This window comes from Podarcis pityusensis, assembly GCF_964106645.2.
Source record: "Podarcis pityusensis genome assembly, chromosome: 3".
Classification (NCBI taxonomy): Eukaryota; Metazoa; Chordata; class Lepidosauria; order Squamata; family Lacertidae; genus Podarcis; species Podarcis pityusensis.
In genome coordinates this window covers 79,328,980-79,343,307 of record NC_138026.1, presented here as the reverse complement: position 1 = coordinate 79,343,307, position 14,328 = coordinate 79,328,980, and the positions used below count along the sequence as shown (strand labels likewise).

Genomic DNA, 14,328 nt, shown 5'->3' with positions numbered 1-14,328 from the left:
TGCATTGCCAAATTCATTGATGTGCAAAATTATTCTCTTCTGATTTGCACATTAGTCTTGAAGACGTGGATCTGGTCAGTTTGCATCTAAATTCAGAGACAATATATTTCTCATGCATCCTTTCCATGAGCTCGTTACATGCAGAATGGGCCCTACCTATGGAACCATGTAGCACCAGTCTATTAGCCCGGAGAGCTTATTGGGACACGAGAGTTGCTGATCTACTGGGAAATGCTGTTCAACAGGGAAATTCCCAGAAGCTCCTCTGATATCATTGCAGCTACCCGGGTTATTATGCCCATCCTTGTTTAAGAGACATTTGGAAAGAGTGGAAAAGTGATCTCTTAAGTTCCAAGAAGCCCAAAAGTCACTTCTCTGCAGCCCACAAAGATTTCTGCTAAGGAGAAATGGGAGCTTGCTTCATTGATCTCTGCGAAACAGCAAGCTCATGTTTCCTGTTAGAAAAAGCAGAGCATCAACTCTTTTGCAGGCTTTTTAGCCTTCTTGGTACTGATGGAACTAAAATGAGCATGACGAAAGTTACTGCTTGTTTGTATCTCTTCCTGGCTATGTTGTAGCCTGTTATTTGGATGTCTTAAGTTTGTATTTAACAGAATTCTCAAAAGTCAGTTCAATTTTTTTTCACGTCTGTGTTTTTAAAATAGTGGAATTACTTAATACAAGCAAATGCTTTAAATCTGTATATCTTCATTAATATGATAAACAAATATTTTGTACACAGAGGCATACCGTCTTCTCCCAGACCCAGATCCTGCTGTTGAAACTTACAGTGGTAGAGTACTAGAAATCATATTTTGTTTCTAAGATTTCACTCCTAAATATTTGGTTTTTTGGAAAACAATTACTTTAAATTCTCATGTTGTACAATGCTGGGTTGCAGGACTAGCTCCAAATTCATAAAACTATAGCTTAAAAAAAATACTCTGACTATTGGAGTAACTGAGAAATAAAGGGAAATTCAAATCAATTTGAAATGTTTTACAAAAAAACAAAAACAACAATCGGGTCCAGCTCATGACAACTCTCTGACCCTCAGTGGTTGTTTTGCATGCTTTTAGAAATAAGTGCTTTTTCTGCTTATTAAAAAAAAGCTTTTTAAACTAAGGATGAGAAACTGCAAAAGTGTATATATTCCAGTGTGTCTTATTAATATGTGAAAGCCACACTAGGAACCTTTTTCAGCTGCAGGGTAGAGTAAAACTACTTTAGATGATTTAAAATAAGTAAAACCTGACTTATTCATTAGCATCTGCATATTATCTGGCAATGAAATATTTTCATTCTTCAATTAATTGTACTGGAATAATGCTATATTCTAAATTCACCATGTATCTTTACAAGCTATTATTATAATCTGATCTGAAAACATTGCAATTTTTACATTGCAACACATGCAAATAATTTACATTGCACTGAATTGTAAATTATTTTCACTTAAATTATTTCTGAACAGTAATATTTGTACTGTCTAAAAGTGTCATCTGTGGACTTAACAAATCTTGGCAAAAATGACTTCAAGCTTTTTGACACCACATTCTTTCATGCTATCTGACTGATCCACAATTCAAGGCAACTGACCTACAAAGCTAGTGTTTTGAATCTTCAGTTCCCTTAGGTTGTTTGGGCACTGTTACATTTCCAAGGACTTGTATTTATATTAGTCTGGACAGCCTTTTCGGGGGGAAAGAGGAGGGGTGGACAAGAAAGGGTTTCCTGCAGCCCTCAACATCTGACTGAAAATGAGCATTTTGCCTGCTATTGTTACTCCTCTTCCTCAGGAAAGTAACATTAGATTATTATTTCAAGTTCACTATGCTCTTACAATGTTTGGTGGATGTCACCTAATGTTTCAAAACTGAATTTCAAATTCAATAGACTTGATATTTCCACCCCCCTCTGGCAACTACACTACTTCAGTTATTTGTACTCAATGCCTATATTATCTCATGGAAAGTTAGGCTTTTTGACAATGGGAAAAATTTGCAGAAAAAGTACGACTCACTGTGTTGGAAAGTGACAATGAATTGGGCCCTTGTTCTGATATATATATATATCATGCTCTTAGATAGAAGACTAGTAGCGTTCCTAACTTATTAACTCACCATTGTACAAGGAGCTTCCTTTTTCACATTTTTGTAAATTAGCATTTATTATTTAACACAATTTTAGTAGCTTTCTTTTTATGCTATAGTCAGCAAACACTTTTGTATAAGGTATTTTGGGTTTGGAATTAAGCAACTGTTGTGTTGTCATGATGTTTCTAAAATCTAAAATCATTTTATTCCTTGCAGTAGATACAATAATAATTCTTTTTTAATAATTAAACTAATTTAGTAAATTCAAGATGGAGGCGCTTTCCTACTGATTATGCTTCCACCTCGGAAGATGAATTTGGATCAAACCGTAACTCTCCTAAACATGCCCGTCTACGTACTTCTCCAGCCCTGAAAACTACTCGATTGCAGAGCACAGGGACACCAACGCAAAGTAGCAATATCTTCAAGCATAGGATAAAGGAACAGGAAGACTACATTCGAGATTGGACTGCCCATCGAGAAGAAATAGCAAGGTTGGCTTTCAAGGGATGATTACTTGGTTTAAAAACAGCATCTTATCGGTTAAATCAATGACCATTACAAAATGTGTTTTGTTTTGTAATTGGGTTTATTGTCAGAAAGTTCTTCCTGATGTTTTGTTGGAATCTCCTTTCTTGTAACTTGAATCCATAGGTTTGGGTTAATTATTAGGTTATAAGCCATTGCAGTTCTCCTTGGTTGAAACTATAAACTGTAATGACCCATTTGCACATGGTAAGATGTACATCCCTGGATTTAAAATGTTGAGATGCATTTTGTTCAATTACAGCAGAAGAATGTTGGAGTCCTTGCACAGCAAAGTTTCTTAGGTGCTGCTCTTGTAGTTGCCAGAGCAGCCAAAGCTGGAAGTTATTTTAAAGACTCGTACCTATGACAGTTATGATTAGAAGAAAATACTCAAAACAGTAGCATGTTTCATATTGTAAGGAACAGCAACTTTGAACTCTGAGGTTTTTTATTTGGGATCAATTATGCTGTGTTAACTATTAACAGGATCAGTCAGGACCTGGCTCTCATCGCACGTGAAATCAATGATGTAGCAGGAGAGATAGATTCAGTGACTTCATCAGGCACTGCTCCTAGTACCACAGTAAGCACTGCTGCCACCACCCCTGGCTCTGCCATAGACACTAGAGAAGAGGTAGGAGATCTTCATGGAGAAATGCATAAGGTTCTTTCTTTTCTTTATTTCTTTTGCTTTATCCTTCTGACATAAGTTTAATTATTTCCACCTGTGTGTGCATGAATCTCCATATTCTCAGCATACCCTTCCTTTAATTTTAAGATTGTTGCCTATTAAAAAAAATTAATCCCAGTGGTTAAAATGGCCAATGCAAGAACAGTCATATTTTGAATACATGGTCAGTTTTTTCTGATTACTTTGCACATAAGACCTTTTGCTTGTTTCTTTGTCATAGCCTCAGATGCAAGTGAGTAGTATCTCAATGCTCCCTAGAAAAGAGAAAGCATTGGAGATTTGTTTATAGACAGGTATTATAAAATACTATGTGTAAGGTGAGATACTTTGCATTTTCATTGGTCTTAGATGGCCCTGAATGTTAACGATCTTTTAAATGATTCACTCACTGAGTGGAAGTTCCCCTCCCTAATATGTTACTGTATTATTATTATTAATTCAATTTATGAGCCATCCTTCCTAATTATAACAATTATCATAAACATTTAAATTAGCATGATTTCATGCTGCAGTTCAAGTCATACATTTCTCTGACATGCTGTTTCTATATGCAAAACCTGCATGTTCAGGTCAATATTGCGACCACCAGTGAGAGTATTTTAAAATATAAAGTCAACTCTTTTAAACAGTATTACTGTTTGTCTTTTTTTAACTATTTGGTTTGATTTCAGGGTTGGCAGTTTCCTGGGAAGATGTATTTTAAGGCGCAAGCCAGTAACACACCACCATAGTAACAAAAAGCTACTGAGAAAAATTTAGCAATTGGATAAAAGTTCTTTGTTAGAGCTGCCTCCATTTAACTTCTAAGTGTGAGGGTTTGTTTCAACAGTAATTTGGAATTCTCAGATACGGAAAATGTAGGCAGGATTCAACTAATTAGTCCTGTCAGCAGAAGTCCTGTGCAAGCACTTCCATTTCCCCAAGGGAGGTTTGCCCCCTGTCCTCCTCATCCCCCTTGAAATTGGCTGAGGGGGTGTTTCAAGAACACCCAAAACAGTGCACAGGGGAAAGGAGAGGGAAATTGTTCCATCTGGCAAGCTAATATGCTTGCCCTGATGGAACGATTGCCTTAGCACACCCGCATCACTTTTCAATAGGTAGAACAATGACGGAAAAACAGAATAGTGTTACCATTTGGCTTCACCAGTTGTACAGCTGCGGAGTAGTCAAATACATGTTGAACCATTTACAAAACACTCCTGCAGCTTGGTCATTGGCACAGAATCACTCACACGGCTGATCTAATGTAAACAATGTAAAGTTAACTAAAGAGACTCGGAAGTCCTGTGGCAGCTTCCACCAGCAGTAAGTGCTGGGAATATAGAAGTCTCAGCTCATAGAAGCTGCTGCTGAGAAAGCCTTTTCCAATTTTAACACTGTTCCCAAAGAGTAGACCAGTCACGTGAGCTGGTGATTTGACTATCTGAACCAGCTATAAGATCAGATTCTGACAAGATAACGTATTTGTAGAGACAACAACGAGAGAGAATCCATATTTGTGTCTGACTCATATATGTGGGATAAAAGAGAGAAATGAGAAACAAGGTTTTGTGTTATTACTAAGGTTTTTTTTCCATTACTGAGCATTGACAAATTCAAGTGAATAATCAGCTGGCTGGAATTTGAAAATGCCTCTAGAACACATTTAGGGTTCATGAGTAGAGTTTATTTTATTTTTCTCAGGTAGTGGATGGGTGGTGGTAAGCACTAAATCCCAAGATTTAATCTAGTAAAAACAACCCTTTAAATGCTAAATTCAGTGCCAACCCTGGATGTTTTCTGTTCACCTGTTGTGTTGTTCCTCTTGATTTATTTCAACTTCTTGTACATAAGCCTTAGTTAACAACATTATGTTCTATGTACATTTTTGTGAGTAGCAGGATATGTTTTGTGTGTAAGTGGTGTAATTTTTATTATGTTCATGTTGGTTTCTTTTTATTGTTTCCTAACCATACTACTAAGCTTCTGCTAATGTAAATATGCATTTTCTCTGAGTTAGATAATGTGAACTTACATCTTTACTAAATAAATATGAGTCCCCTTTCTCTTTTGTTCTGCAGTTATACACCACTATTGCATTTGTAACCTTAATATCTATTTCTGTGCATTCATAACTAAAATAATTGCTGATGTTTTGGCAAAATTAAATGATTTTTTTTGTTTTTGTTTTCTAATATACAAGTAAATTGAATACTCCAGTTATTATTTTGATTTCTTCTGTTCTTTAGTGGCAAACCCATCTAAACTGACGAGCCTCATAATGCACCTCTCTGGTTGGTTTTAAAGTGAAGCTTTCTCACTAATTATATATATATATATATTTAAATTTTTTTCAGCTAGTAGACCGTGTATTTGATGAAAGTCTGAACTTCAGGAAGATTCCTCCAGTGGTAAATGCAAAAACACCAGATGGCAACACTCGACCTAATGATTCCAAACCACAGACAACAGACCTACCTGAGCCCCCCACAATTACACGTCGGCGAACCTGGAGTAGGGATGAAGTAAGTATTGTCCATGCCTTTACATAAAGAGCTGAGTGAAAGGCCCAGGGAGCCAATAACTTTCCTGTTTGAACATTAAGTACCAAAGCTACCTCATGAACTTCCTCTATAAGGAAGAGACATCACTCATCCCCCGCACCTCTTAGGCAGTTTCTAGTGAGACAGAGGCAGGGATTTGGAGTTAGCGAGGCAGAAGGCTGAGGAGGAAGACAAATTTGGGGTGAGGTGTTGGGTTTATGTAGTTCATTTTATCATTTTATATTCCATTGTTCTTCCTAGGAGCTCAAAGTAGTTTAGGTGGGATTATTCCATATAATCCCCAGAACAATTATGTGAATTGAGTTAGCTAAGAGATAGTGACTGACCCAAGATGCATTTTGAGCTTCACAGCACAGTGAGAATTTGAACCCCCATGAGCCTAAATTTAGCTATTCTTATTTGTCATCTTGCTTTGGTTCAAGTATAGAACTGCCTAGCACTGTCTTGCGTATTATTTTTTGCTGCTCTTGATCTTTGTGTTTTATTATGAAAGTACAGACTGGGAAGATTATCCCTAGTCTCACAAAGAAAAAGCTCAGTGTGGCCCAATGTAAGCATCAGTGAAAACAGGAAACATACTTTAGAAACAGTGGAAAAGACCAGACTGTGAACCAAAATGTCATGAAATGGGAAATAACTGTGTGCTAGCATCAAATCATAATATTGTGAGACCAGTGGCAATATCGTGAGACCAGTTCGCAGAATGAAGCTTTCCCACCGCTGCCCACTGTGCCCCTAAAAAGCCATACTTGAGGATTAGGGGTCCGTCAGAAGAATGTTGTATGGGGAGCTGTGGCAGCAGTGTCAAAACTGGCAAAGTCTGATATCCAAGTCAATGTGTTTGAGACAACAATGAAAAAGGCCACAACTTTTATTGATTATAGCCAACCATGCTTGCTTAGGCATAGGGCAAAGTTCCAGTCATCAGACAGCCGTAATGCTAACCAGTACCACCACCCAGCTTAGGTACATAATGACATGAACCAGTAGTGTGGTCCATTCTGTGACACTGATGTGTGACCAGCATGCCAGCTCCTACAACAGCCTAGGACATGGGTAGGCAAACTAAGGCCCGGGGGCCGGATCCAGCCCAAATGCCTTCTAAATCCGGCCTGTGGACGGTCCGGGAATCAGCATGTTTTTACATAAGCAGAATGTGTCCTTTTATTTAAAATGCATCTCTGGGTTATTTGTGGGGCATAGGAATTCGTTCATTTTTGTTTTAATTCAAAATATAGTCCGGCCCCCCACGAGGTCTGAGGGACAGTGGACCGGCCCCCTGCTGAAAAAGTTTGCTGACCCCGGCCTAGGACCTTCAAGTGACACCATAACATCATTTAAAGGGGACCCCACAGTGGGGAGCACCACAAGAGCAAGGCACCTGAGCTCACCACCAAACAGATAGATGCAACAAATCACACAGTGCCAATGCCAAAGTGTCTTGCCAGGCCTCCTAATGATTTCCTAGGTACGAATCCCAGAGGGTTTAGCAGTACTGTACACTGGCTACGTAAGTGGGCCCAGAATATTGTCTTGCTCCCTCCACATCTCTACATGAAGGGCACAAAGAAGAGCCCCTGGTGAGTGGGGTCCAGAGCATGATTCAGCAGGCATTCCATTGAGTTTTGTATGTGTTTATTTTCTGCTGGCCATTGGATAGTTCACAGTTGGATTGAATACAATGGTACCTCGGGTTACATACGCTTCAGGTTACATACGCTTCAGGTTACAGACTCCACTAACCCAGAAATAAATAGTACCTCGGGTTAAGAACTTTGCTTCAGGATGAGAACAGAAATCGCACGGCGGCGACACGGCAGCAGCAGGAGGCCCTAAAGTGGTGCTTCAGGTTAAGAACAGTTTCAGGTTAAAAACGGACCTCCAGAACAAATTAAGTACATAACCAGAGGTACCACTGTATGTTTCATTAATGCAGCTCACAGAGCAGATTTTTCCCTTGTTCAATTGCAATACTTCTTAATTCACATTTCAACTTTTTCTGCACATTGTTTTGTTTATTGGAAGTTGTCTTATTTTACATACATTTACTAATACTAACAATAAATTTATAAGTACAGATAGGTAGCCGTGTTGGTCTGCCATAGTCAAAATAAAAAAAAAATCCTTCCAGTAGCACCTTTAAGACCAACTAAGTTAGTTCTTGGTATGAGCTTTCGTGTGCAAGCACACTTCTTCAGATACCATCTGAAGTATCTGAAGAAGTGTGCTTGCACACGAAAGCTCATACCAAGAACTAACTTAGTTGGTCTTAAAGGTGCTACTGGAAGGATTTTTTAATAAATGTATAAAATACTGATAACAAATACCAGGGAATTGACTCTAGCCAGCTGAAGTCAGTGTTATTTTTCCATTTATGAATGCGCTTTTTTATTGCAATGAAAGCTATGCTTATGGCTAAAGATAATTTCCATATATTGACAAGTTGCATGAATTTAAAAAGTTGAATATTGTTCTGTGCTCCAACTAAAGTAAATTGGAAGTACATGACATGAGAATAATCGTTTAGGAAGGAAAAGCCATGATATTGTCACTTACATTTTTAGAAGGTGATCTAGAAACTGTATTATTTAAATGAACACTTGTCTTTTGAAACTCTTTCAGGTTATGGGAGATACCTTGCTGTTGTCCTCAGTCTTCCAGTTTTCCCGGAAGATTAGACAGTCTATAGATAAAACAGCTGGCAAAATAAGGTAATCTGTGCCCTCATCAGTAAAATTCTCTTGCAAAAAATATTATTAAAATGTTTATGTCCTTTTGACTGCAGGTCATGTTCCATTAAAATCCATGTAAAATCATTGGCTTATTTTAATAGGAAGAAATTGGCCCTTCCTGTCTTCTTAAAATATTATTGTTAGCCGTAGTATTAGTATTTTAAAAATTGAGCTATTAACAATGAACTCCTTTACACAGGAGGAGGGGGGCGTATAGTGTTAAAACAATATTCTTGTAATGTGCAGTGACCGGCAAATAATAATAATAATAATAATAATAATAATAATAATAATAATGGTTGTTGTTGTTGTTGTTGTTGTTGTTATTTATATGCCACCCATCTGACTGGGTTGCCTCTGCGGCTCCCAACAAAAAACAATAAAAGCACAATACAACATCACATACTAAAAACTTCCCTGAAGTTTCACTCAACTGGCTTCACTCAACTTTGCAGTGGGAAAAGTGGGGTGTTTCCCCCCCCCATTTTCCTCAAAATTCAATCTAATAATCAAGTCACATTGAGAACATCTAAGAGGACCACGCTATGTGGAACAGAGGGGAGTTGATCCTTCACATTTGCTCAAATCCAGAACCAGTGTTACGAAAATAAAAGTAGTACCTGTCTGTATAACGTGTTTAACTACACAAGTTTTAAAATAAATGTTCATCTATTCAGTTTTAATTCTCTAACTATGAACTCTTTGCCAGAAACTTGAAAAACTATTCTGATACTCTAATTCCTACTCGTTTATTAAAAGTATTTTTATATCTCATGAAAATGTTTGAAATGTGCTGTGTTCATTGAAACTTGTGAATGGCGTTTTAAACCAATTATCCTGGATTGCTCAGAATAGCCAAAAGATAATTTCAGTCAAGTCTTGCCTAATTCAGACCTAGCACTTATTCCTGGAGTTATGTGAGTTTCTCAAGATATTTTGCACTACTTTTTGACAAAGAGGCTTTTTTTTTCTTGTGAGTAAGGGATGGGCATGACAGAGGTATATAAGACTGTCTATGTTGTGGGAGAAAGTGGATCCTCTCTCTTAATACTGGTGCACAGGGACATGCAATTAAACTTAATGTTAGAAGACTCAGAACAGACAAGAAGTTCTTCACACAGAACATTCCATAGTATCTGCTATTACGAGATGCATTGATGGCCATCAAGCTGGCTTTAAAGGGGGTCTAGACACATTCATGTTTAATAGACTATTGTATTTTAATATTTTGTTGGAAGCCGCCCAGAGTGGCTGGGTATAAATAAATTATTATTATTATTATTATTATTATTATTTAAAAGGCTTGACAATGACCACTAGCCAGGGCTTTTTTTCCAGCTGGAACTCAGTTCCAGCACCTCTCAGGTGGGAGCCATTGACATTCTAAGTGAACAAGGGAGGCGTTCATGGTGAGTTCTGGCACCTCTTTTCCTAGAAAAATAGCAGTGCTGCCACCTCCACTGTTGAAGGCAGTATGCCTCTGAATAGGTGCTTCTGGGAACTGCAGGTGAGGAAAGGAATCTTGCAATCGGAATAGGTTTGCAGTCTTCCCATGAGTAACTGGTTGTCCGCTGAGTGAGTGAAATGCTGCACTTGATGGTCCTTTCACCTAAATGGTCTTTGCTATGCCCAGGTGGACACTATCCCGAATTTCAACTTCCTACCTAGCAATCTAAACTGAGCTTCCTGGAGCATATGATCACAGTTCTGCACATCATTGGTGCTGACATGCACCATGGCAGCTGAGTCTTCCCAGGCACTGTCATCCACTCTATCTAGATGAGGCATGACCTCCACAACTTTTATATCAAGCAGGCTAGTCACCATGAAGTGTACACTCCCATCACAAGCCCATCTCTCTGTTTTTCCAATGGTCAAATTTCCTATTGGCACCAGTCCTTGGATATATGTACTCTTCATGAAAGTGTATCAGTTTGTCCCCTAAGGAATGGTTCCCTCCTCCTACGGATTCCCCCCCCCCCCCCCCCGCTGCTCCTATCTCCATTTTTATTGTATTTTTAGAAGAGAGTGCATTCCCAGATCTCTACCCATGAAGTCCTGTGTCAGTCCCATCAAGGTCAAAAGAGATATTTCTCTTTTCACCTTGCCCGTACTTCCATCCTCCAGTTTTCTAGAGTGCTGGAAGTACAGCCACTACGAAGTAGTTCGTTACAAAATATGGAAAACATTTGGAATGTTTAGATTTGTCTGTGTGCATACTCTGAGGAGAAAATGACAACTGGGTAAAATTTATAGCTTTGTAATTTTGTCTCCCCTGCAAGTAAGAGCAAGAGCAATATAGGCTTGCCACAAGACTGTAAATGCCCATCTTATTTTGAGTTGCGTTCAATTAGAATTTTTAAGGCAGGTGATGATTTTTTATTGTTACGCAGTCATGCAAGTCTTTATAGCATAAGGCTTATAATCACTCTTCTGTGCTTTTTGGCTACAGAGTCTTGTTTAAGGACAAAGACCGAAATTGGGAAGACATTGAAAAGAAGCTACGAGCTGAAAGTGAAATCCCAATTGTGAAAACATCAAGCATGGTATGATGAAATAATAATTGTCATTCTCAAGTAATAATGTTGAAAAGGGGAAGCAGTCCCTCAGCTGCTGAAGGTTGAAAGACGATCGATTTTGGAAGCTTTTTCACTAAGAGTGGCTGTAGCTTAGTGGCAGAACATCTTCCTTGCATGCAGAAGTTCAATCCCTTGCATTTCCAGGTAATGCTAGAAAAGACTCCTGCCTGAAACACTGCAAAGCCAATACCAGTTTGTGTAGACAAACCTGAAAGAGATAGACCAGTTCTTTATAAAACAGCTCCTAATGTACCTGAGAATATAGCCGCTTTAAAAGTTCTTCACCTTGTTTTAAGTCTTTATTTAATTAATAAGTTGAATTTATATCCCACCCTTCCTCTCAAAGGAGCCCAGGGTGGCAAACAGCAAAACAATACAATATACAGACAGATATATAGACACAGCCAAACCACACACATGGGGGGGGGTGTGTGTGTGTCTGTAACAGGCTTTGTGTCTTCTCCATGAAGTCTGATGAAGGTGCACAATAGCCAGCAGTTATGCATATAAACTACTCTACTTACATTCCCCCTAACATATATACAATCATTAATGTAATGTACATACTGTGAAGAAATGTGGCTTGTCCATTAATGGAACCTAATGCTTTTTATGTGTTGATGCAGGAAATATCATCAATATTGCAAGAACTGAAGAGAGTTGAGAAGCAACTACAAGGTATTTAATATTATATACTGATGTTGCGAACACCAGGGTTTTCAGAATACAAATAATTTTATTTTGTCAGGCTTTTGATTTGATTTTTTTTTTAAAAGTTACAATCCTACAGAAGTTATAGAGGATATTGAAAGAGACAAGGGGATGAAAAGAATGATAGATGAGAAGAATAGATAACCCCACTTTTAAGGTTATCTATTCAGTTACTAGGCGAGAATTGATAGTGACTCGACCCTACTGCTCACTGCCGGAGTCGCTACTTTCTGTTCTCCAGACCTTAGTTTTTGCTATAGACATAGTAGTGGAATGCCTGTCAGTGTGCTACTGGGCAAATAGTGGATCTCACAATAGATTGTTATATGGGTGGGAAAGGTCTTCTTGACTCCACAGGTGACTGTTCAGTTTGCAGCTGCCTCCCCTGGCAACTGACAGGAGTGCGTTGCTATGACTACAGGGAGCACCACTACCCATCTTTGCTTCTTCAGTGACCACAGACACAGGTCCTGTCCTGCCATCCAGAGCCCCTCCTTCCTCATGTTTCTGGCCCTGCAGAACTTTGCATAAAGCTGATTAGGTTTTATCCTTAAGAGAACTTGAAATATTGCCCTCCGTCATAAGAAACTCTGGCACCAGGAGTGGCTTGCTCACCAGGGTGCAACAGCCTCCCAGCAGCAGTATCTATGCCACTTATCAGGAGGGGCAAGGTTGGGGCTGCAAGAACACAGTGGCAAGAGCATCTGATTGGATACACCAGTGCATTCACAACCTCCCTGTCACCTTGCCTCTCCCTTCCTGGTACATGAAAGCAACACTGCTGCTCGGGTGGCTATTGTAATGGCTCCCTCCCACGAGATGAGCTGAATGAAAAAAATCCTAATAGTGATTTTTCACCAACCTCTCCCCCTCTTTCTTTATTCAGTGATAAATTCAATGATTGATCCTGATGGGACATTGGAAGCGATGAGCAATTTGGGATTGGCGAGCGCTGTCCAAGCAGCTCAGCCTAAGCAGAAGTCCAGCTCTGTTTCTCAAGGTGCCCATCCTCAGATCCAGCCAAACTGCCAGCCAGAAGCAAGAGCTGTTCGACCCACCATTGCCCCAGCCTCAACTGAACTTGGCAATGTTGAATCTGAGCATGATTTCAGCATACATTTCAATCGGTTCAATCCAGACGGAGAGGAGGAAGATCCAACTTTGCGTGAATGACAACATGCTATCAGAACTTTTAGTATTGAATGTGCAGAATTCAATGAAAGAGTCCTAGCATCATCGTTCAAAAAGTAACAAAAAGTTTGGTAAAAGGGCCATTGCTTTGTTATACCAACTACTTAGCTGTGATGCTTTGGATGTCGCACACCTCCTGACTCATTAAGGTAAAATTGGTATTGACATAGAACGCAGTTTGTGGTAATTGTATGGGCTTTGCAAGCACTTATTTTGAACTTTTCCCTCCATAGTTTACTTAGTTTCAGCAGACTGTTAAAATGATATGCAAGCAGATGAAAGTCCAGCATTATTAAATTTCTGAGTCTCCTGTGCCAAGCTGATTTGTGATTAAACCTCTTCACTCAAATTTGTATGAAATTATTGATCATTTAAACTTGATTCTGAGTAAGGGGATCTAAATTAGGATATCCTTCATCTTAATACCATGACACGTTACAATATAAGGAGAGACCGGCTTGACAATGCATTCATTGTTGCATACTGAAGATTTCAAACCATTGTGATTTATAGAACTTCATTGCTATGTAAATTGTCATGAGGTTTACATGAATATTATGTTTGCACTAAGAATTTGGTGGGAGTTGAAGGTGAACATATCAGTATCAATAGGGGCTAATAACTTGGATGTACATAGAAAAGTGATCATAACTGTCCTTATTTTAAAAAAGATGACACCACGACAATGGCGCAAATCCACCTCCCAAAAGTCTAGATTTGGCCCTTGCTGATCCTGTTCAATATGTCTTTTTGATGTTGATGAGAATGAAATGTCATCATTTTGGAACTATGAAACCAATTTAAATGTATAGCTTTGTAAGTCTATTCCTTTAAATCCTTTCTCATGCTGTGTCACCAAGGTCAAATAAAAATGCATTTATAAGTGCTCCTTGAGATGATCATGAGTTGTAAAATTTTCTTCAAAAGATTTGGAGATAGAATAGTGATAATCTGGTCAATAGACTGACTCCAGACATCCAAATTGTTCATGTTTTTTCCTGTAGACTCTTTAGTAAGTCTCTGTCTTATATGTTATAAGAATTTCTGGAAGAAAACTGCTAATGTAGCCCTTTTGCTTATACTGCTTAACAGCAAAGCTAACAAAATATCTCATATAAGCCTATTTATCTTTAAAGTTGTCCCTGTAACTTAACTTTCGGAAATAATAACAAAAGTAAATAACCCTATATTTCCAGAACACTGTAATTTCAAGATCTTCTGTTAAATGCAACTAAGAACTGGAAGTTTCCTGTTTTT

General features: G+C 38.5%; 1 protein-coding gene across 9 annotated transcripts in view; it reads left to right on the top strand.

The window, feature by feature from the left end:
* CEP170 (centrosomal protein 170) overlaps positions 1–13,965 on the top strand; it is a 71,235-nt gene extending 57,270 nt beyond the window's left edge. For 3 of the 9 annotated variants that reach the window (XM_080997624.1, XM_080997622.1, XM_080997617.1), the window contains 8 exons: positions 743–793; positions 2,356–2,590; positions 3,111–3,288; positions 5,652–5,819; positions 8,481–8,569; positions 11,043–11,136; positions 11,796–11,847; positions 12,767–13,965. In XM_080997624.1, coding sequence (XP_080853750.1) covers positions 743–793; positions 2,356–2,590; positions 3,111–3,288; positions 5,652–5,819; positions 8,481–8,569; positions 11,043–11,136; positions 11,796–11,847; positions 12,767–13,053 — 1,154 coding nt within the window. In that variant the 3' untranslated portion in view covers positions 13,054–13,965. The remainder of the gene's footprint in view (positions 1–742; positions 794–2,355; positions 2,591–3,110; positions 3,289–5,651; positions 5,820–8,480; positions 8,570–11,042; positions 11,137–11,795; positions 11,848–12,766) is intronic. The other 6 variants (XM_080997621.1, XM_080997620.1, XM_080997618.1 and 3 more) reach the window with 6 other exon arrangements.
* The last annotated feature ends 363 nt before the right edge of the window (positions 13,966–14,328 follow it).